Raw genomic sequence first — 25,409 nt, forward strand, 5'->3', positions numbered from 1 at the left:
TCTGGGGCCGTTTCCAGAAGCTGAAGCGTGTTCAGAGAGGTGTTGCTCAAGCTGGACACAATAAGAGTGAACGTTATCTGAACTTAAATGAGATAAATCCTGGGAGATTGAAGATGTCCAAAACTCAAAATGGTGACATTTTTTCAGCCTTCTTGATAAAGTCTGTCAAGAAAGGAGACTGCAACCATTGGAAAAACCTCAGCTTATGGAGGAACAATGAGGATTTTGTCCCGTATTGAAATAATGAACCAGCGTTACAGCACAGTGTACTTTTTTTTTTTTTAATTGAGGAAGGATTTATAAATATGTCTTGTGAGGGCACTGGACTCACGCCACAGTTCTGCTTTGTCTCCACTTTGTCTAAGGTCAGAGGATCAACATCTGGGGGTGGCATCTCTGCTTTTTCACACCTTCACTTAAGTGCCTCCAGTGAGCACGACCAAGTGTGAAGAGATGAGGACACAGATCAGCAAATCCAAGTCTGAGTCCAGGGTACTGTCAAACATTTTGAAAAAAGATAGCGTGAACCTTTCTAAAGGAGGAGCTGAAGGAGTTGATACTTGAATGAGTTCAAGTACCTCAGGGATTTTTACACAAGTGATGGAAGGAGGGATTTTAACGTCAGCCACAGATCTGGGAAAGTGACCGCGGTGATCCAGTCACGCTACGGGACTGTGGAAGCGAGGAGAGACCTGAGCAGTAAACCAAAGCTCTGTGTTTACTACACCCCCGTCCTCACTGTGATGGTAATGAACTTAGCAGTCAGGACCAAAATAATCAGATCACGGATACAAGCGGCCAAAATGAGTTTTCTCTGTAGGTTGAGCTCCTCACGCTCAATGATAGAGTAACAAATTCCACAGTCTGGGAAACCAGAGCTGCTAATAATCCACACTGAGAGGAGCCGGTTGACAAAGTTTAGGCATCTCATTAGGATGCCCCCAAATCCCTTCCCATTAAAGGTTTACTGCTCGTTTGGGAATCGGTGTCCAGTAAGCCCAGTACCTGCTGGAGAGAAGACTCGAGCAACGTTACAGGGACAAAGAGGCTTTAGCATTTTGGAGTGCAATGAGATTGCTGAACCTGGAAAAATATGCAACAAGGAGATAATAAATACTGTTGTGCATCTTATATTAATATTTCTAGCATCATGTGTAGCTTCTTGCATTAAAAAACAGGCAATGACCAAAGTTCATTAGAATACTGAAAAATTTTAAATAGATAAAATAATAGTAGTATTTAAGAAAACTATTTTACTGACCTTACGTGAGTCTTTATGTCAATATAAAAAAAAAAAAAAAACTACTGATATGCCTCAAATTTAAAGTGACTTAACCTTTTTTGTTAGAATTAAATCTAGCAGAAACAAAGTGGTTTAGCTCTAGCCACACTGCAGTCCTTCAGGAACATTCAGCCTGCTGTCCAAAATGGGTGCAGCAGGATTAGCACAGGTGGGTAAAACCGCCACAATCCACATTGCTTTTTCACAGCGGCACACAAGAGTTCAACAGTTAACAGATACAGACCAGCAAGGTAAAAAGAAATAAGTGGTGTGGAGATTATTTGGTTCCTTAAACCCCCATTTAGCCCCCTCCAGAGGACAGGACATCGTCAAACAGGGGGCAGACTAACATCACTTAGACCAAACAGATAGTAACACCTGCAACAACAACGTCTGATACTGTACCCAGAGTGTAAAGGCCACAGTCTCACCAGTTATTACACTCATCCCAAGGAACAAGCAGAAAGTCTCTGAGAGAAACAACACCACAACAAACCGTACCCTCAGTTGGTGCTTTCCCTTCATGAATATATCATGAACGTTGCTGCATAGTCATCATGCTTAGATAAAACCAAGAGAATTTATTACATAAAAGCAACATTCTTGTTATTTTTGCTTATATTCCTACACCTCCATGAGTGCAACAATATCTAATCTCTATGTGGAGTGCCACTACACTAGAAGACTGTATTTATATACTATATTTCACTTGAAAATGGTCTATTGTGCATTATGCAAATTGCTTTACACGTGTTCCCATGGTTATAGACAAATACTGATCTCTTGTCCATATGTCTTTTTTCCATATTTGCCTTTTCTATGCCAATTCACCATGTATAGTGGTAAACAGAAAATTCTACTCAACAGCACAAAATCACAAATGCATTTTGTTTTCTGCTCTATTTTCTACTCTCTATTACTCAATACTGCCCTTTTTATATTAAACTATATTATATATGGTGTAATCTCTCATGCAATGCTACAATCCATGCAATTTTTTTTAATAATAATTCTATTATCAAAACATAATGCATAAGATTATATGTATTCCCATTGTAAAATCAAGAGCTAATATCTTTTAAGCATCTTAGCAAGCCGATATTGACAAATATATTTGAGGTGTGATGGTGATATTGAGCAATCATAATTACGAGTTTGCTTTTGATGCCAACAATGGAAAGCCTGAAGATTTTCACAAAAAGCAAACCTTTTTTAAGGACCTGATAATCAAACAGTTAAAGCCAAACTGTTGGACTTCACTGCCTCACATAGATTGTGACACATTTTACTGTTACATACAGACATGCCAGTATTACACAATGCGATTTCAACACTATGAAAGCCCTGGCAATAACATCAAATTACTGCATGTCTATTTTTTTTTTTTTTTGTTGCCCTACCAAAGGAAACCGGAAAAACTATCACTCTTTTTGGTCTACGTTTTATCACACTATTTTTTTTTTTTTTAATAACTTTGGTCTCACTCCTTTCTTCTATCCATTTTTATTCTCCTCCTCAGATCCCCCTCTATCTCTTTGATACTCTCTGGTAGTTCAGGACTAATTTGCAGTCGACTAATCTGGCTAGAACATGCTAAACTAATTAACATAGGATGAAGCGTTCTCACTTATCATTTCACCATATGTACATATATCACACGCTCGCACGCACACACACACACACACACACACACACGCTCACACACACACAAATACAAAATGGATGAGACTCTCCAGGGAGAATAAGAAATGATGGGTAATACTTCGTAGAGGAAATGGGGAAGGAGGCCAGATATAAAAAGGGAGAAAAAGAGGTGGAGATATTTGGGACATTGAGGGAAGAGGAGCTATTTCTGCATCATGTTCAGCCGAGTCTGCCTTAATAAATATTACCATGCGGAGCATCGTGTGCTGGCCCCCTGGGCAAAAATACAACATAAAATATATGCATGCATGAAATTATTCATCTAAGACTGCTGAAAATGACATACTTTGTTCTCATGGACTGAAAACATTTGCATTTTATGCAGAATTTACTCAGCATAATTGTAATCCAGTTCTGAAAACATTTTGTAAACCAGGTCAACACTTAAATATAGAAAGTGTGTCATGTATACAAATGAATTTCACAGCATAAATATGACACATCACTGAAAACAAACCTTTAAGTTTGGTGTCAGCAGCCTGCATAACATGATTGCTGCTGTATACTTTTAGATATGTTGATTGATGCAATAGCTTTGCAGAAGCACTGTTTGCTGGTTATTGATTTGCTGTTATACCGGCTTGTTAGCATTTGCGGGAAAACAATATGAAATGTATGTGTGGCGTGCAACAGTGTTTGCTATTGCAAGGTCATCAAAGCAGATCTGAGAAGAGATAATTAATTCAGTCTACAAGGCAGCGTCTCTGATGTGCTGCGATGCAGTACAGTATTTGCTGATGTTTATCATTTCATTTTTTACGAGCTCAGTTTGAACAGCGCAGCCTTATTAAAAAACACAGATTTACCTCGGCACACGTTTCCATTGTCAGGTTCGTAACCCGCTTTGCAGCTGCAGCTGCCGATGGGCACCATCCACTCCCCGTCTCCGTTACAGTACAGCTTTAAGGGCACGTCCACTTCCTCTGCGTTTGGGATGCAGCTTCCTCTGGCGATGACTAACGATGTTGACTCTGCTCCGGTCAGTGTCTGCACCAAAGAAAAAAAAATTGCACAACTTGTATTCAAACTTGTATTCAATAACCACAGAAGCAAAAAAAAATATATATACATATGTATTTCTTCACCTCGGGGAAAAAAGCAAAGTTCTGGACGATGCTGGGACATTTTTTGTAGAAAACTCTGACTGCCAAAAGAGACATGCAAGCACCCAGGTCCTGGAAAGCCAAGTGGAAACCGCGGCCTTTGGACAGTGGTCCAAAACTTCTCACTTCGGTGTTCACTTTCATGAGCCTGCCCCCAAAATCAACCTGGGAGAAACTCTCATCGGCTGCAATGGTGTCCACCTAGCAGAGAAGGAAAAAAGGCAAGGACATATAGGAGACACTTCAGTTTTAAAGCAATAATTCTGAAAATATAATATAATAAAAGCAATACCTTAACATTGGATTTTCCTGTCAACCAGTAAATTATGTCAAATTCAACTCTGAATGTTGCTTGAAGACAATAACTTCACCTGGTAAAAGAACTGTGTGTTGTTTTTTACGATTCTCAGATCATTGAGTGATTGCAGTTTACTTTTCTTTATTCCCATACCAGTCTATTGATTTATTCATTTTAGATCTTGCTGATAACTAATACCACTCCATTTGTCATCTTCAATACATCTACATCGATTCATCTTTTAGAAAACCTTTCACAAAAGTATTTTTTTTCCCTACGGGATTAATAGTTTTATTATACCTGAATTTACTATACTACAAATACTACTCAACCTTTAATAAGCAAAATGTAATAAACTCAGGAATCAGTTTATGCACCTGAGCCATCTAAAGAAATTCCTTATTAATTTCTGAGCTAAAAAAATAACCTTGAATTTTGACTGTTATCACTAAAATCTAATGGTTTTCATCTTTGAACAGAAGTGAAACCATGTGGAAAAATGTAAAGAAATGATGACATTGATAACCATCGAACAAAAAATAGATAAATAAATAAATAAATAAAACTCAAGGACATAAGTCTCTGTAACACCTAACGAGATTTCTATGTGAAATTAGCAAAATGTATTTAAAAAATTATGTGTGTCAGATAGGGTTCATGGGAGGGTTCAAGAGAAATCTATTGAGAATCCCAGAAAGCATCGCTGATACAAAACAGTCAATGGGAATTCAATTTGGAGAGTTCACGGAGTTTTCAGTTCGAGGCCTGTGCAGGCTTTATGATCAAACCAGTAATTGCAGCAATCTTTTCAAAGCTTCTGTATTAGATGATTTTCAGTAAAGGTTTTTTTTTTTCCCTTCTGCTTTTATAGTTTAATTTATTTCATTCGTTGAAAAAATATAAACAAATCAGTTCAAAACAATACAGAACATTTAATGTCAGTCGCTTGATTGAGAGGGAGCAGAAAGAAGAATAAACCTATAAGCTCTGCCTCTTTATCTCTTACAACCACAATCAAACATAGAAAAAACAAGAGTGAGATGTTGAGTCCTCTTTATACTATAAACTATGAGCTTAACTTTTGAGACTCATAAGCACCGACCACTCTAGCATACTTCATCTGTAATGATGATCAAAAGTCAGAAATATTCTTCAAAATTTTGCAACTTCACTTCAAAGGATCTCATTTGTGAGTTGTGAGCAGTTACCTTTAGAAAGGGTGCATTGGCCCAGTACTCCACCCCTTTGATGCCATCTGTCACTGTCCTGTCCGTCTCTAAGTAGTAGAGGTTGAAGGTCTCTTTGCAGGAGCCCAGGACGCTGGGAATGGAGGCGCAGTCACGTACGGTGAAGCGGATCTCCACGTAGATGCGCTGTGCGGCGCGCCGGTCGATGTACGTGGTGAGGAGCCAGTTGTTCTGGCTGGGCTCGAACACATTGCACACTTGGTACGTCCTGATGGTGTTGAGGTTCTCGTCATACCCACTCACCTCCTCCCACTTGGGTGCGTGAAGAAGAAACAGCGGGTGCGGTGAAAGGAGGAGGAAGTAGGAGGATGAAAAAAAAAAAAAGAGGGAGAGGAGAGGCCAGAATGATTAATGGGTTTACCAGGACCTGACACAAATTAAACTTTCTCCATCCCTCCCTACCATTTTGTCTTTTTCTTTTTTTCTGTCTCCCTCTTCTCCTTTCTCATTCTCTTTTTCTCCCTCCACCTTGTTCTATGCTGCACAGGGACAACCATTCATCACAATTAGAGCCTCTCACCTCACACACACACACACACATACACACAAAGCTGTAGTAGCTGAGTAGGAATTTAAAAAGCCACAGAGTTCAACAAATTGGCCAGAAGAGGCACACAGACCCTTATTTTATTCTCTACTACTCTATTCTATCGACTCTGATCTTCTGGAAAACATTCTTTTCTGCATCGATATGGTTAATTGGTGTCACCTTGCCACTGTAATTAAGACTTTGACAGACTCGTTAATACAGCACTGTAAAGTGTACTCACGCTGCTTTGCCCAAGGGTAGACACGAAGACATATACATACACACACACACACAGAAGAACGTAGAGTACACAGTTGCACATTGTTCTTACTCCATTGGCAGGGAAAGATATCCAGCCGAGCTCAGCTGTCGCTGTCCTTGTATCCATCACCGTCTCTGTCAGACAAAAAGAGAGAGAGAGAGAGAAACGAGGAGAAAGAGGTGAAAAGAGGGAGATGCAGTGGGACAGGTACGAGTTTAATTAATAGTCAGCTCAGACGCCAACTTTAGCACTGCTTTGTGATGTGTGCTATTCATATTCCAAAAAATCCTGGAAACCCATTTTTGTATTGCTGTTGGCTTTGTTCTGTGCACCGTATGATAAAGCGGATAATGAGGCACTCATAAACCAGGCTTATGTTTGTAGTGAGGCAGTAAAGCAGCAATAACATGGCACTGTGACCAAAAAAGACAATACAACCAGACTTTTGTTCAACATTTCACCATTGTCTAATCACAACAAGATGTAAAGGGAATCAGCATGTTTTACTTTATAAGGAAGTCACAAGTAGACTATTTATTCACTACACCATGAAGCCAGAAATTAAAATTCTAACTTAAAAAAAAAAAGTATATACTTTGTAAAAATGTTAATTGAAAGCCAAGCTGTTAGAGAGCTTGTGACGTTAGAGAGATGCTGCATTGAATATGGCGTTTATGGAATTAATAATTCTTTGATTCCATTACTGTCACCTCATACACACTCCACAAACAAACCATGTGACCCACCATCCTTTCCACGACAAGGACAACTGAGAATAATTCATTTTTCTTTCTCATTTTTTCATAGAAGCTGGAAAAAGGTTTGGGCTTGCAGATAGTGTCACCCATTGATTTCAGCCAATGCATTTTTAGATTTGGACCTGAAATGGCATTAGTGCCATCTTCTGCCAGTCCTTTGTGGCAATCCAGTATCCAGAAAACCCCATGTCCCCACATCAGGAGTGCAGGATAAAATGCAAGCGTCCTAGATTACCACTCATAATGAGTTTACAGAGTCTATTTACTGGTATATTAAAATTCTTAGAATAAAAATATTTACATAATGCTCTTTGAAGTTGCTCACACAACACATGCCATACTGAATCTGGCATTTATTTTCTTCTCTTTTTACATTTGACCACATTTCAGATTTTATTTTTTTTTAAATAGATAAAGTTAAATTAGGACTTTTACTTTCATTGAAGTCATTTCTACCAAAAAAAAACAAAAAATACTGCGCTATTATTGCAACCAACGACTGCTGGTCACCAATCTAAAATGAATTCCTTTAAGAAATTGATTAGCCTCACAAACAACATAGAATCAGGTAAAACTGTTAAATTATAAGAAAAATCAGAAATATCCAACAAAGTTAGCATGTCCAATGATCGTGATACATCAAAATTGAACAATATGATGATTAGTAATTGACAATTCAAAATTAGACCTCATTCATAAATTGCCTTCCCTTCAAGCAAATACAAATTAAAGTACTTGATTTACAATTCACAAAAACGAGCTAATGGGAGACGAGGATGTTTATCCAGCATTTTTGTTACCAGTAACAGCTCTTTTTCTAAAATCTTGATGTTTGTCTGCAGCTATTGGAGCTAATTTCACATCTAGCAAGATTGATACATCGTGACTGTTTATACAGCAGACAGCTTTTAGCAATATCTTATCAAAACACACACACACATGCGCATGCACGTCTAATTATCTCATCTGAAAACAATTTTCTGAAAACAGTTTATTACAAAATGTTGTTTATGATGTTATACAGACAACAGGCATAAAATTTAATTCCTTTTCAAAGAAAATTGGTGACTTGAATGCCACAAATTTCTTCCCAACATTGGCAGTTCGCATATATTAAAGAATAATTACTTACAGGTGGAATCAGTCACCAGCAGTGACAGCAATTAAATAAATGACTATTATGTTAATGTGTGTAGGTAGTCCTCAGCTGATCTGGGTACCAATAATGACTTCAGTCCCAACCTGAACACACACCATTGAATAAATCTCCTGCAGTAGCCTCACATTCGAACCTTGCATAGTAATTAAATCACAGCTGGGTGACACACTGACACAGTAACAGTCTTCACAAATCTAATCACACCCTCTGAGATTGCAACAAAGGCACAGGAAACCTAAGAAGTATACCATATGACACTGTGACAACAAAGCTACTTCAGAGAAGCAGCCCAGATGGTAATACTTATTGTAAAACATGTCAAAATATGTCCTCATATTATAGATCCTTCCACACATTGCTTTGTGAGCTGGAATACAGACTATTTTAAGGATCACTGCGCCTGGTACATGGAAATCCTTGCAGGCTGGAAATTGGAAAATTAGAGAAATTTAATTAAGAAATTATTAATTTACATTAACATGTCTATGCATGCTAATGTTGCTATTACAGAGTAAGTGAATGTGGGGGGGATCACTAAAAAAGCCACAGAAGACTCCAGGATGTTATAGAGCATTCGTTCAGTTATCTTTAATTACGTATAGCCAGTGGTGCCAGCATTGACTGTGCGCTTCATAAGAAAGGAAAATATTGTCTTCAATTTGCATGATATTATACTTTTGCAGTTACTAAAGCCTGTTATAAAAATTTACTTGACCAAATCAAAATGAAGGAAGGGTAATTCAAACAATTTAAACAGCTTCATATTAGGACAGCGGTGAGACGGAGAGGTTAAAAAAAATAAAACCATCAACACAAAGAAACCGAAAAATCTCACTGGTTCAAGTTGTTTTTGTTCATCTATATTACTACTGAATGAGATTTTCTTTGAGATTCTGGAGAATAACATGAAAAACATCGACCCATACTATTTTTTTATTGCAGTTATCATGGATCCATGTCTGTTCCGTACTTCCTTTTGCCTTTCCTTTTGCCTTGGAGCCAGCCACCGTGTGCAGGATTACAATGACAGTCGCTGAACGGACGCGCTAATACACCCAAGCCAGCACAAGTTAGCTGGTATTCCGACAACATGGACATCAACACAGAGCCCTTTCTAATAAAACATGGTGAGAAGATTCAACAACATCACACCATGAGGCGGCCGCAGGCAAACATCCCCCCTTGATTCTTGACACGCTCTCCTCCTCTTGCACTCTTTCATACTGTCACCCTGCCTCTCATTATCTCCTCCTCCTCCTCCTCACACCCTCCCCACCTTCATCCTCTCCTTCACTCTACCTCCCCATCTTTCATCCTTCCTCTACCTTGGGTGCTTCTTTTTTGTCAGCAAGCTAGCCTAATTACAGCAGAATCTGGTCTTTCAGCTCTCCCTTGGGAGAGAAGGTCGTTTCAGAAAATGAAATGCTTGTCACGCTAAAATGTAGTCGACTATCAAAATCTTGGACCAAAGCTTATTCAAACGGTGACAAGTGTCACTGTCTAATTTGTAGCTTCAGTGCGTTCGGTGGCATGCTGTCAACAGACATTTTCAAAAAAAAGAAAAAAAAAATCTATCTGCAGCAGAATACAGCCTCAATTTGTTCCTACCTTGCATATTTTTGCTTGTTCAAAGTCTTTGAAGTTTTGGTTGAAAAAGGAGGCTAAAAAGAAGAAAATGGTAATACAGGGAGAAATCCACAATGTTGACAGAAGCTACGTCAGAATAGCTCATGTAATCTTACAGGCTGCACCTTCCAGCGAAGTCTGGCAAGAAGGGATTTGATTCAAAGCTTTGCTTCAAGAACAGAACAATGGCAGTGCCACCATAACACCACTTAGTGTGCAAATAAAACAAACATGTTAATGACACACTGAAGAGATCCATGTCTGCTTTATACACACACACACACACACACACGTACACAGTCTCTTCACAGGGTAATACGTTTATTGAAAATTGATTGCACCACTGTGCCCAGAAACCCTTGGGAGGTCTTTGACTCTTCATTTTATGCTATTATATCCCACTTACAGCGTGAGCATTATGACCCAGTGCTCACTGAGTAATATAACAAAAAACATTTATTACATCCTTTTTTACCAATTTGTCTCAAATATTGCTAAAAAACAGAGCATAAATGAGAGTGACCTTATTCTGATTTCATTAGTAATAAGCCTGTTGAACGCATTTTTGATTAATGCCCTGATTGACTGTTTGAAAGCTTGATTTTGACAGAATATTTCACAATTACGGTTGAAAAAGAACCAAATGTCAAAGGCAATTCTCATAATATCTGCTTCTTTGGTCTCTAAATTGACAGATCGTTTGATTCAGGAATCGCTTCAGCTCTAATTCCCGCAGAATCGTAAAAATCACCAAATGAATCAACAAGGCTCCAGAACAGAAAACATGTGTTGCAAATTCATAGTTTAAAAGAGAAAGGAAGTCTAATCAGAACAAAACACGACATAATGATGGTCTGTGCCAGGCTTATTAGAGTGTATCTACTTATCAGTCCAATTAACAGCACATAGCACACACCTCTCCGCGCATAATAGGGTATACTCTCCGATCAGCCTAATTACTTTTGACATATTGGAGGCCGTGATTGCGGTGTGCCTGCCTCCCCCACAGTGGTGGCCCTCCACCACCAGCTCTTCACCACTGAACGAAACCAAAAGCTATTTTATGGCAGAGGAAACAGCAGGTAAATCTGTGCGATATTGTAGCAGTCAAAGAGGCTGTTAAATCCCTGTTGTGGCTCCCTTGGGAGAAATAAAAGTATTTCCATCACAGACACTGAATTACAAGTAATTTTACTGTTTTGCCTCCTTCCTCCTTTCCTTTTCCCCTTTGTGTGTGTGTGTGTGTGTGTGTGTGTGTGTGTGATGTAGAGATAGCAACGGTCAAATGGCAAGTGGGGTCTCTTCATGTTATGCTAATTAGCTGAGCGTGTTCTAACCAGATTAGTGGACTCTTCAAGACCACAATCAGCCCTGATTTATATGCATTTGTGTGGTTCTATGATTGAATGAAGAAACTCCACGGTGAAACCATTGCGGTCAGGACATTTTCTGGGTGGTTCTTATTACTTCGGATTGCAATTTGTAGAGTTACTACATAGTATTATTAGGGGTGGGCAATGCCTTATGAGTTTTGCTGTGTGTAAAACATGCATCCAGTCACACGGTTCTTCAAAAGAGAACTGCAAAGCAGAAACTACTGTGGAATCAACCAAAACAAAGTTGTTTTCATGAACGTGTTTTTAGGATATCAAACACCTAAAGGCTTGATACAAAACATGAATGTATAATCTGCATTTCCATGTGGTGGTACTTGGCTATAAGGTGGTATAGCAATTAGAAATATAGTCTCACGGCAGAATATCTCTGGTTTGACACTGTGTATGGACCTCATTGTGTAGGGTTTGCATGTTCTTTCAATGCATTCTCCATTGCAACCCATAATAAAGAGACTTCCTATTTTATTTAAAAGACAACTGTAAACATACTACAAGTACAGCATGAAAAAGCCAAATCCATATAGTAATTATTATAATTGTTGTAGTTATTTTCTGCCCGCTACTTAAGTGATTACTCAATGCAGTCAATATAAATCAGGCTTTTCTCTACTAAAAGTAGAGAAAAACCAATATGAACTGAAACACACAATGCTCAGAGCCAAGTCTGCAGCGACTGCAGTAAAGCCTGCCACGCCGCAGACGAAGCCCTCTGGGTTGCACACCAGCCTGGATACACTGGTCCATCAAGGCACAATATTTAGTTCCATCATGCTGGCAGATGAGACTTGTGGAGCTGAGTGCGGTGTGACACTGGTTATGTTGCACACTGCTGGTTGTTTTGTGTTTCCTGGGTCTCTTGCTGGGTGGCTCACAGTGAAAATTGCACACAGATGGGCCTCCTAGACCACCTTTAGAAATACCCTATCAAAAAAAAGAAACACTATAGGAAGAAAATATACATTGAGCACTGACTTTAAGATATGTTTATTCAGTCAAAGTCGAATTGTTTTTGTTGATTTTATTCACCGTTTTTGAAAGAAAAAAAAAAACACTGCAGGACTGTGCCAATCAATGTATCAATGTGCCAAGCACACAATGTCGATTAAATCGCAGATGAAGTTGTTGTCGCCAAAAGCATGTGTGACGATTGGTTCAGTGGAACGAACATAAGCTGTTATTCATATGGCTGTGAGAGACGGCAAAAACAAAACAAAAAAAACCACTTGATTTAAAAGACAAAAATAGGTAGTGGCTTCTGGCTAAAGCACATTGATATCCTGCTCATCTTTTTAATAGCAACTCTTAAGTCAAAACAGATTCACTAAGAAAACATCAACATCCAATATATGTCAAAAATTAACTATTTATGTAATTAAAAGTAAGCTAGATGACAACTTTGATCCAAAAATGTTAATTCTGATGTGTAATGACGGCACACAGCAGTACACGTGGTGTATCTATACTCCACCAAGTTTGTAGTAAACCAACCTTTTAACATTGTTGTGTTTAAGGAAATTAGGAAATAACATTAAACTCTGTGACTCTGCAATTTTGTCGATTTTTTCTGTTCACCAACATGGAAAAAAATCCACACACAGCTGGCAGCATTATTTTCCCATTGATCAAATCGTGAATTTTTTCATATTTAAATATGAATGTTATTTATCCACAGCTGTGTGTCATGCTTCGAGTGAAATAAAATGCCTAAATAAAACATGCATGCACGCAAGCACAACCAAAAAGCCCACCTGCAGAAAAAGATGTCATACCGCCCACCGAGACAGTTGTTGACCGATCAGGCGTTCAAGCAGAATCAATCAGCATCATGGGAAGGGCGACTCATTCGAGAGCACACATATTCAGACAACAGATGTGCACTTACATAAATCATGCACACCATTATTCACAAACACACTCTTCTGCACTCATACGAACAGCAGTCGCGTCAAGCAGCTTTTCTTTAAACTTCACATGCACTCCAAAATAAATTCTGAAGACGTTTAGAGGACAGGGCACACTGCTCTAGAAACCTCAATACAGGATGTCTTCCACACACAAAAACCTGGGCTAACACAATAAGTCTGTTGATAGTTTATTCAGAGTACTGATGTTTCCACCATGTCCAAATTAAGCCAGTTGTTCACCTTATTGCTGTATTGCTGTATAATCTGGTGAGGTTGAATTGGACGAAAAGTGCAAAAAAAAAACAAAACAAAAAAACATGATCTTAGCCCACAATGAGCAACCGGGCAAAATGTGTGAAGAAAAAAAGAGCAAACTACATCCCAATATTTTCACACTTTGGCTTATGTCAAATAGTGTTTCCTCCATTAGGCCCACAGGAGTTTCACAAGCCTCCATTATACGCTCCATGTCTTGGAGCGGCTCGTGTCTGCACGCCTCCACCCAAACTCAGGGCTGTACACAGCCGGCAAAGTCTCATTCAATAATTTCCACGTTCAACATAACTCTGTAAAACTGGCTAATGGGCTGACCCTGTGGTCATCCAAGACTCTGCTCACCCGCAAGAAGAAAACACACTGAATCAGCGAAAACAGGCATAACTATGCAACAAGAGAGTAATGCAGGGCCGCAGGTGGAGTGAAAAAACAAAGACAAAACTTGACATCTCGAGGTTGCACGATCTTGCTATCAGGCAGTCAGAGTTTTTGATGTGCGTGTGTGATAGAAATTTTAGTATAATTCTTGACACCAATTTCTCATGACTGATGATGATGAAGGCAATAATGCAATGGAGAATCTGTGATTATTGTGAGGATTACAGATCATGTGTCCTTGGATTCATCTCCAAATGACAGTCACCAGGTTTAATGCAGAGGTCAGAGCTCTGCTGAGAGCAAGTGCTGCTGCCTGCAGGGCAGGTGATGCAGCAGGACTCAGAATGGCCAGGAGAGAGCTGATTGCAGGCATCAAGAGGGCCAAACGCCACATATGCCAGAAAATCCAGGGTCATTATGCCACCAATGACCCCAGGAGCATGTTGAAGGGCATCAAGAGTTTCACAGACTATAACACCAGGGATGCATGATGCCCAGGAGACCTCTCTCTGCCCGATACTCTCTACAGGTTATATGCCTAGTTTGAGGACCCCAGCGGCCAGCACCCCAAGGCCATCACCCCCCCCCCCCCCCCCCCCCCCCCCCCCCCCATATCACCAGCCCCCCCTCTCTGTGACACCAGCCGAAGTGGGGAGGATCAATCCCTGCAAAGCCGCAGTCCCTGGTAACATCCCTTGAAGGGTGCTTAAGAACCATCTGAGGTGTTGACAGATAAATAAATATAAATATGGCAGCTTCTAACTTTTAATTTGGGTCATTTAAAAAGCATTGGTCTATGATTAGATACCTGACAATCAGCCACGTTTCCCCCCCAATATCAACAAAGCTGCTAATGATTTTTTTTTTTAATCAGTAGGTGATACATTGAAGACATTGATTTTATATATTTTCCTGACTTTGATGAGAATTGTATTACAGTCCTCAATTAATTCATACAGAAAACAGATGTTTCAAAGGATCACTTTATCTTATCTTTGTGGGTGCCGTTTGAAGATATACTGGATGATAAATTGCTCTTGAACAGTAACTACAGTATGGTAGAAATTGCATTACAACATCAAAGGCACCCAACCTTCAACCTGATGTCTTTCAAGCTTCATTGTAAAGCTTTAGCTGCTTAACTTTACACTATTCGCTCTTTCTTTCTGTATCCACTGGATAATTGTATTGGTACATGGGGCTGTGTAGATAGTCACTGAGTTGTAGAAACACAAATCTAAGCAATGACTCTTTCTGCGGGTGAAAATTTAAATGAAGCACAGACTATGCTCTTTTACATTTCTAAATAGGTCTATAAATATCTAATACTTGTTTATTTGCTGTCACACACTGCATATACTTAAGCATGCCACACTTGTTTTGTGAAGATCAACTCACAGTCTGGAAGTATTGTTAGTGGAGATGATGAATTCTATATATCAAGAGGCTAGAAAGATGTTTTCATATTTTGCAGGTGGTATTTGTGTGTGTGTGTGTGTGTGTGTGTGTGTGTGTGTGTGTGTGTGTGTGTGTGTTTATTGCCTCCTTAGCTCCCTTCCCATCACCATTACAGCCACTTTAATACTGGAGATGAATTTGTGTCAATAGGTGCTTGCATTATGAAGAAAGAAAAAAATATCACTGTGTCAAAGTGTCATACTGAGTCAGGGAATTGTTCTTTCTGGAGTTTAGTTTTGTTCTCCAGTTTCTATTTTCTAAATTACAAAATACACCTCTGAAAGTGCGCTTGGTCCCAGTTGATGTCAGCTCTCGCCATATTTATGCACATTTAAAGACTTTCACCAAGCAAGGTAATTCAAAAATCTCCAACTGTGTGCAAAAAAGTAATCTATGGCACAGCTTGACATTTGGTGTCGAGCGAAGTTCTTACAAAGCCTGATGTGAGTGGAACATTGGGAAGTTGAATATAATATGCTGTTTTTGCGTAATGCTCAAATATCAAACATTTCTGAACCAGCCTGTAATCTAATGAAGCACATGTATTTTATCATATGGCCTTGTTAAACACCATGGTGCTACAAATGTGGTGGTTTTTGTCTATTTTCTCTTGGTTTTAGTATTCTGTGGCCTCCATGCTTGTTAGGCTGTGTTAGCCCCTTCATGGGAAGGTGACCTTTTCAAGACGTATTGGCTTCAGAAAACAATTAATACTCTGCAAATTCTCAATACTTCATTTCACAGCACTGAATGCTCTCTTCCTGAAACGGTTTTTTTTTTTTGTTTTTTTTGTTTTGTTTTTTTGAAAAAGTTTATCTCTGCGGTCATCATTCAAAATCTGCTCTTTGCACGAAAGAAAGAAAGAAATCACACTTCATTAATTCCCTTGGGGAAGTTATTACTCTGTATTTGACCCATAATTAACCTTCACTACACATACCAAGAGCAGTGGGCTGCCAGGACCTGGCACATGGGGAGAAGCAAGGGTCAAAGGTCACAGTGGTAATATGTCAGTAATGGTATTCAAATTGGGAGCTCACAAGCTCATTTAAAGACAACAACTGCATCAATGTGATTTATTTGTTCAACCTTTGTCTAATTAAATAGACATTACAACATTTTCAACAATCAGTAAAGGTTAAAGCACTTTAATTTTTTTCTTGCAGGAAGGTAATGACTTTCCTTTGTGTTGCACACACTGAGGGTGTGTTGATGTTGGATAATGGATGTTATTCTTTAAAGAGGCCATTCAATGTGTGCTAAGAAATTCATCCACAGATCCATCCATTCATCTTCCATACTGCTATATCCATCCCAGGGCTGCAAGGCATTGACACAAGTACTTCAAACACAAAGGAAGGTTTATTATTACATTTATTGAAGAGGCTTGATGTTGATTCCCACAATGATCTTAAGTATTCACTACAAAATTGATTTTTTTTCCTGAGTGTCAGAAGCCTTTCATGGAATTATCCTGAAATTTTCATGTCTGTAGGACCATCCATACGGTGGGAATCAGTTTGTAAAAATGTGTGAACTTAAAGCTCTCTCCAAAACGCATTTGAGGGGATGGAAGAAAATTCTGCACTCTTTTAAAAAATAAAATTCATCTCCAGAGAGAACCGTTTGAGAGAGGGAAACCATAAAAGCATTGTGAGAATCACAAGGACTGTAGCTGTGTTTTGATGTGTAATTTGTTAAGATTGAGTAAGAACTATGGCTGTGGGGACGACAGAAAAAACTTTCTTGGGGTTTGAATGGAGAGTGTCTCCCATTCGAACTGGTACTCTCCCACAGCAATCCTCTACATTACACACTCATAATAAACTCCATAAATGGCGGAAATTCTTACCAAACTTTAAAGCTCACAGTTTAAATTTGGTAGAAGATAATGAAATGAGGTCTTAACATTTGAACAAAGGACAAATACGACAACGTTTTAAAAGTTTAAGGACATCTCTAGATGAAAGTATGGCGAGGCACGATGGTCTTGTTCGGTGATGAATTTTTACAACTTTTCAGTCAGCTCTCATCCGTTCCCAGCTTTGAGGAATTTTCTCGGAATTGGTTTGCCAGAACGCTGAGAAAGGCGAAGCACACCATTCCCGAATTTTATGCACGATGTGATCGGAGGTGGTCCGTGATGCAACATGCCACATCTCAGCCAAATGGGAGCATGTGCACCCCACTGTTTCCAGCGGGTGGCGCTGTACACGACATTAGTGAACATCACGTGGCTGTTATCAGATGTGGGCTCTCTTGCTACATGCAGAGTTTCAGCTCAATCGGCGCCTTTTCACACCACTTCCTGTTTATTATTGGCGGAAGAATCTTGTGTATGTAAACATGTCTGAACCTTTTCGTTTTCAAAGTCTCAAGAATGCCTTGAAGTTAATGGGAGAAAACTGTGCTGGCCAGAAACAACTGAGAGGAATGATAGAACCATCCGGGCCACAGAACAAAGAAAAGCAGATTCAGAAGCACAGGAGATCTTTCTACGTTCTGATAGAAAATTGCTGACATTGAGTAAGTAATGGAAGAGCTACAGCAACTTGATTTTTTTTTTTTTCTTTTCTTTTCTTTTCGCAGCTCCCTTCACTCTAAACATTACTGGCATAACACAGTTTCCACTCGGGGTCTCCTCATTCACTCCTATTGTAAACTCTCAAATCACTCACCAAACTTAAAAAAAAAACCAGAAAATAATTGGAAGAGGATAGAGAAAAGATGTTTGTGCATCTGAAGAGAGAACAAATGCAGCAACGTTTCAAAAATAAAATGGCGTCTCTAAAGGAAAGCATGGCGAGGCACAATGGACTTGAACTTTGATGAATATGGGTCTGTTTTGCTCTGTCTTCTCACCCGCTTACATGGGGGGGAAAATGTCCAGTTTTTTTGGATCTTCTCAAAAACGGTTTGCTTGAACAGTGACAAAAGTCATAGCACATTCCAAAATTTTCCACACAATTTGATGTGCTTTTTGTGGACATGCTCCCAACGGCACCGGTCTAGATACACCACAAAGAATGGCAGAAGAAATTGAAGAAAAAGAAACCCATGCTAACTCCTGCCTAGGATTATAAGCTTTGCACCTTGCCATAGGCAGGCACAGTGAGTTAAACCTGGGACAAGACCCAGCTGGGATAGTAATCTTTGCAACTCAGGGGCAGGCACAAAGAACTAGAGATGACAGGGTTTGAAAACAGGTGTATCCTCTGTGGTACACAATCTGACATTGCTCACATTCATTATTCAAGTTTACAAGAGCACTTCCAGATAGGAGCAATGACAGTCATAGCCATGCAAAGGAACATGTGTAATTGCTGTCATTTATAACAGACAAAAGAGTGTTTTAATTTCTGAATTAATGAATAAAAAAAAAGAATGTTTTGTTTCAAATAGATAGATGTCAAAATCAAATGAAGTTTTGCCATCCCAGAAAAATTTGCACAAACAAAAGAAAAACTTTGTAAATGATTAGAAAAGAATATGGTAAAAAAAAAAAGATTTGCATTTGTGAAAAACCAAAATAATCAAAATTCCTCTGAAAACTTTCTGTTTTGAGATGTGAAGCATAAAAACTTTATTTACAAATATAACTCTGAAATTAGGTGCAAACATTAATTTACAGATGCAGAATATGACCTAATATTGAGTCCATAATGGTCGGCTTTGCATGATATTATACTTCAGGACCATATTGATTCATAAATACACAAAAGGATGTCTGGTGATAATTGTATAAAATTCACAAACAGATGTTTTTGCACGCCTCAATGACAAGAGTCTCAGATTATGGCCTGCCCATTTTTTTTTTCTTTTTAATAACAGCCTGTTTTCAAAAAGTTCTTCTCAAACGTCACTGTTATCATCTGGAAATTGCAACTTCACCAACTGTCTTAACTAAATCTATGCAAAAACTAACACTAGTTTATGATTAATCGGGATGCTGTTGCAGATATGGTTCACCATAGTAAGGCTGCACAACACAACGTAGCATAAATTCATCATCAGTGCAACATCAACATTCATAGTATCGCAAAAGAATGTCGGAACTGAACTCCAATAAATCATGTCTGCATGCACAGTGCAGTCCTGCTCTGCATATCAATATTTTGACTAGTAAGGTGGAGCCCAGCTGACATAGACTGCCTATGAAGGCTTGTGTTTCATTACCTCAAGACTATTGTTTACCTGGTGACAAGGTCAGACACTGGATGCAAAATGTGCAAGGTACAAAGACAAAATGTAGTAAAGTCAAATGGCATGCAAGTACTTGCTTTATGAGTCGTACTTCAAAACATTTTCTTTCTTTGAGATATGTGTCTATATGAGATATGTTTTTCAATTCTGTGACACAAAATCCTCACAGCTAGAACTGAAAATGACAAATTGACATTTAACTTTTTTTTTCTTTTAAATAGGAATTTTTTGGACAATTGAGTAACATTTCAATTGTGGCACTGAGGAAATAAAAGTATCCCATGTCAGAACAGTGGAAAATAAGATGATTGAAAGGAAGTGTGTCAGCAGTCCTCAGGTGTTCAGGAAGATTGTTCCTCAGGTGAGAGGCAAAGGAACATAAAGCTGCTTCACCTTCTTTCTTCTGACTCACTTGGTAAACCTTTTTCTGAGGAGGGGTCTGAATTGTTCATATTCCATAAGCAAATCTGACCTGTATTTAAACTTGAGACCATTCAAGGCTTTATAGACAAGAAGTCACATTTAGAGGTCAGTGGGAGAGACTGAAGCTCTGGTAATGTGCCCCCACCCTGTTTGTGTTGGTGAGGACTCCAGCATCAGCCTTCTGGATTATCTGCTAGTTGTCTGAGACCTGTAAACACACTTAGAATAATCCACCCTGCCAAAAATAAATGCATGGACAAGCTTCTCTGAATCTTATTACTTCATAAATCCTTTAATTCCTGATTTTGATATTGTCTTAATGTGTTTATTGAATTCCAGGTCTGAGTTGATGATTGCACCCAGATTTCTGTCTTGATCTGTTATCTTGAGTGACATGAAGTCAAGAAGAGCGCTAACCCTTAATCGGTCTTCTTTGGAGCTAAAAGTGATTACCTCCATTTTTTCTGGGTTAGAGCTGTGTCTCATCCGCATAATTATTGCAGGAGATGTTATTTTCCATGGTCTGAGCCATAGGGAGCATGCAGATTATTAATAACAGGAGCCCAAGGATGGAGCCTTGAGAAACCCAACAAGTGTTGTTCTTAGGCTCAGATTCATTATTAACTATTAACACAGTGAGATTAAAACCAACTGTATGCAGTGCCACAGACTTCCAGCCATTTTCCAAGTGTATCAAGCAGTATGTTTTGATCAGCTGGGCTGAAAGCAGCACTAAAGTAGTAGGAGTAGCAGTAAGAATATCGTGAGATCTTTACCTTTGGAACCTCAGCAACAACTCCAGGACATTAGGACAAATCCATGGAATCCTTGCAGCCAAGTCCATGGTGGGACTTAATGAATACAATAACAGTTTCCTGTTTCAGTTAAAATGAATAAAATCCAGTGCAGACTTAGATTTATTGCCCCTGCAGTGTTGTGAAAAAGTAATACTACTGCTTTCTCCTTTCTTTTTTTATAACAAGTTATCACCATTTCTAATTAGAAAATGGTTTTCACAGCTAAAGTTGCTGAAGCTTTGATTGAGTCTTGGGATGTCTTTTCCTGTAAATAAAGACATCTGTCCGGCTAAAGAGTTGCGCTCACTCTCCTGCTGCCTTGCTCCCATGCTGGCATTAGTATTAGCGGAGGCTGTTATCTCCATTAGAGGATGGACACCTAATCACTCCTAAATTTAAGATATTTGCACAATAACAATAATTGTCATTTTGAATTTGCAATGCAACCTCAAATACATTTATAGAGCATCTTCCTCAAAGCAACCATTGTAACTTCAACTTGTCTTACTGAGTGAAACGATCATTAGACCGATCCGTGCAGGTCTCACGACACTGCTAATACCTCACAGCTAGTCCACAAATACAACACAGCTATATACACCTCATTAGCACAAGCCTAATTAAAAGAGACAATTACACTGGAAAGTCTAGAAACTTTTTTTTTTTTTTTTTTACAACTTCACACTGATTAAATTATTTCCTCTCTTTCGTAACTTACACAGAAATGTTCATGGCAGAGTTGAGGCTTTGGTGGTTGGCATATAAATACTTCATTTAGTCATTTCTCGAAAAGTCTATTGATCGATGTCCCTCTGTGTTTTTGGTGCCCTCACATGGTCAAAATTGCACTGCCGAATGTCAGACGTAAGACAGCACCACAACACAGGGTAAACGGATGATTAAAGGAACTGCATGGACGGATTTGATCCATCCATTCATCCCCAGATGGATGGAGACACGTGCTCGACATTTTCAGGCCAAGTGTGTCCACAAACCGCGGTGGTGTCACAGAACACAGATCAGACAGATTAGATGTCTGCACAGGCATTGCCACCGCCTTCAGGTATCAAGTCGTTCTTTTTTCCTTGCTGCTGACACATCGTTGCTGTTGTGACGGGAAGCACAGGGCCACTGTGTTAAAAAGAACAGCCGAGCTGTCACACATGGAGACTTATCTCTGTCACTTTTTCAAGCATCACACACGCACACACACGCGCGCGCACACTCTCTCACTCACTCACTCACACAATCTCAGTGTGTCAGACTTTGTGGTCCTTGTCTTTGTTTCTCACTTTGGATTTTCCTCCGTCCGTCTTTTACTCCCTCAATTTACCTCTCTGCTCTTTTCTTCTCCTGTCTGCTGTTAACCGCCTTGACCTAGAAAAATGTGCAAAGTCAGGATCACTCTTGATAAAGAAAGACGTGTTTGTCACCGCTACAACAAAAAACCCCACAAAAACTTAAAAAGACTGCATTGAAGAAAGCTATCTTAGCCTCAGAAACTGAAAAAGACTCATTAAATCCCTCTATACAGGCACATTTTGTCAATTTACAGCTGGCTTCGTCATTTTTATTGCTTCCAGAAAAGGTGGAGACATGTGGCTTCCGCAGCCTACACAGTGCCATACTTTGATATCATGTCCCGGAGACATCTTATTTGTTTGATAATTCTATAGATCACAGTAAAAAAAAAAAGATCTTAAAAGCACAGAAGACAAATTGCAGTTTACCAGAATATGATTGCTTGTCACAGCGCAGGCTTGCCACTATAAATATAACTGCAACATATTGAGATTTTAGACAGCAGGGATGCTCTAGTCAGTAGAAAATAATTTAATAAATAACTTCTTGTCTTTCAGAAGGAGAGGAACGGCACAACAATAAAATGAGAGCATACTGGGGTCTTATTTTTAGAACAGTCCCAGTGAAGCCTGTCTGTCTTTGCCTTTTTTCTTTTTTTTTTTTTTTTCTGGAAGACAACTTAACATGAAACCACAAAAAGAAAAGTGCACACACTACTGCATACATGGACACGCTCGCTGAAAGATGCGAGCGCTGCGAGAGGCATCGAGTCTGTCAATGTGGCAGAATCCTTTGTGGCTTTGTGACAAACACAAGGGGAACCAGGCCGCTAAATGACATGCTGTGTCTTTAAAGAGAGAGCGAGCGTACATGCCACATTAAACATAGTCATCTACTGGATCATTTGTTAAAGTGATGTTGAGTGCATTGATAGGGCAGGTAATTCAGAGAGCGACACGAGTGGGAACACAAGTGAAGATAATATAAGTAATGTGGCGGCTGTAGACACAAATGAAAGGTTATGTGCTCACTGTGGAACAGACAGGGAATAGGACGAGAGAAGAATGCTTTATATAACAATGTGGGGACAATTTCTTCGACATGGCACTGCTAACATGATTGCTGGTGTGACACTGATCATTGATCGTGACAGCAATCACACACAAAGGTATCAGTTTCTCTAGAAAATCACATAAGGCTGATCTGATGAAAAATGAACACAAACTCAATAATAATTTAAGAAAAAAAAAGATACTGAAAATGTTTGCCGGAAAAAAATGTTGTGCAATGAACACAAATTAAGCATGTAGGAACATTTCAGATGTCATTACAGAGCAGGGGAATGCCCCAATCTGCTGTGACAAATATCTAATCTAAATGTGATTTTTTTTTCTTTTTTTCTGCATTAAAGCCATGGGTGATATAAACACCAGGGGCATCTTTAGGAACAATTTAAGAAATCTGCTATCTCTCTAATAAGAGAAATGTTGCTCAGTTTTGGTTGACAGTGTTGAATTTCTAACATTGCAGCTTGCAGTATTTTTGAGATTCAGTGTGCTAATTGAGAAAAAAAAAAAAAAACATAATTTAGCCTCTCTCACGGGGATGGATGGAGTTATCCACACATCTCTTATTACATTTCTGTCCAGCTCAATATTGCTTCAAACTACAACCTCAAAAATGAGCATATCTGTAATTTAAAGCATCTCTGATGAGATCCTCCAAAACTGAGCATCATTACCTTTGGCAAGGCAGTATTAGATGGAAGGGCTGTACTGGACCACATCAGATTGTGCAAGTGTACCTAATGAAGTGGCTGATGAGTTCATTTTGCTTGGTGAGTCAGTAAAAATCAAGCAGTTCCATCTTTCAGATTAGAAGGCACCCAATAGAGATGTCCTGTGATTTTTTTTTTTTTTTTTGAGGGGGAACAAAAAAACCTTAGTAAGCGTTCGGGTTTTGTTTTCGTTTATGATGGATATTGGACTGAAGTCAAATAACATGCTCACAATTAGTATTATTTGAAATTACCATGGTAAAATGGTTGAAAAAAATAATTGTCTACTGAGGTTTCATCTATTTTTAAGGTCTTTATCAGGAAATCTAAACAACTTTAACTGTGAAGTCCATGGTGGAAATAAACTTCAGCTTTCAAACAAAAAATTTCACACTCACAAAACAGGTACCAAATTCCTGTGTAACATCAAGAGATTTCTGTTTTTTTTTAATAGTGAGCACATCTCTGAGTCAGTCAGAATTGAAAGACGAGTGGGACTGAAAATTAGACGAGGCAAAACCGCGAGCGACAGACTGAAGCCTCACAGTTCCAAATGCCAACATGTAATCTGCAAACCTCGACATCAAAGCTTTAATCCGACACACTTTCCATCAAAACCGTTGTCCACTTTATATTTCTTTTGCACTTTGACGTGTAAACTGATAATTTCGTCAAAACCAAGCATTAGAATCATTTCACTCGTCACTTATGACCAGAAAAGCCTGATGGAAAGCTGCACAGATCTCAGCTGAAAGGAAATGGGCCACAGTGTGTATTGTGCCTCTCCGTGAAGTACGTCTGCTGTGCATCTAAAACGCTGACAGGCTCATCTTCTTCAAAAAGAATACACCCACAGCAGCATTACAGCTTCTTAAGTGTCTGTAAGAGCACAGAGGAGTCAATGTAGAAAGGGAAAATTGGAAACTGGGAAAACGCACATCCTTTGCAATATGCTGAAAGCAACAGTTGAACAAACTTTTCAGCTAAACCTACAAAGAAGAAAGTAATCCTTTAAACTGTTCTGACTGCAGAAACTGCTCTTCAAAAAGGCTCATAAGCTCTTTTCTGATGCCTTAAAAGGCATTTAATAAGCCACTGCAGGCAAACGGATGATGCAAATCTGAACTGAATGTATTTAACTAGATTTCATGATACAAGCAGGAAAACGTGCAAAAATAAGTCACTGTGGAAGGTATTAACAATCCTTGTTTTTAGGTAGGCAAATAGAAATAATGGACTAAAGATTAGACAAGAATAAATATGTTTTCATGCATTCAACTGGGGAAAAAAGTTTCTTATCTCATGAGATGGCAAGAGGCAGTTATGAAATGCATGTCTGAGGCTTTCATGAGGAAAAATGGATGAACAAAAAAATGTCACAAACAGCTGGGTGCAGTTTTTACAAATCCAGCAGGGAAACAAAAAAAAAAAAAGATATAAAGAATAAACTATTTCCTTCTAATAAAACACATTGTTTGGAGAAAAACAACACTAGAGGAAGAAAGCGTCCAAAAACAGGCGAAATC

At 38.9% G+C, this 25,409-nt stretch overlaps 1 protein-coding gene across 1 annotated transcript in view; it reads right to left on the bottom strand.

The window, feature by feature from the left end:
* LOC115381448 (ephrin type-B receptor 1-like) overlaps positions 1 to 25,409 on the bottom strand; it is a 102,966-nt gene that overhangs the window by 59,344 nt on the left and 18,213 nt on the right. The window contains exons 2-5 of the mRNA XM_030082823.1: positions 6,495 to 6,559; positions 5,596 to 5,886; positions 4,072 to 4,290; positions 3,793 to 3,973 (exon numbers count right to left, since the gene is read on the bottom strand). Coding sequence (XP_029938683.1) covers positions 3,793 to 3,973; positions 4,072 to 4,290; positions 5,596 to 5,886; positions 6,495 to 6,559 — 756 coding nt within the window. The remainder of the gene's footprint in view (positions 1 to 3,792; positions 3,974 to 4,071; positions 4,291 to 5,595; positions 5,887 to 6,494; positions 6,560 to 25,409) is intronic.

The sequence above is a fragment of the Salarias fasciatus genome, chromosome 23 (genome assembly GCF_902148845.1).
Source record: "Salarias fasciatus chromosome 23, fSalaFa1.1, whole genome shotgun sequence".
NCBI classification, from domain to species: Eukaryota; Metazoa; Chordata; class Actinopteri; order Blenniiformes; family Blenniidae; genus Salarias; species Salarias fasciatus.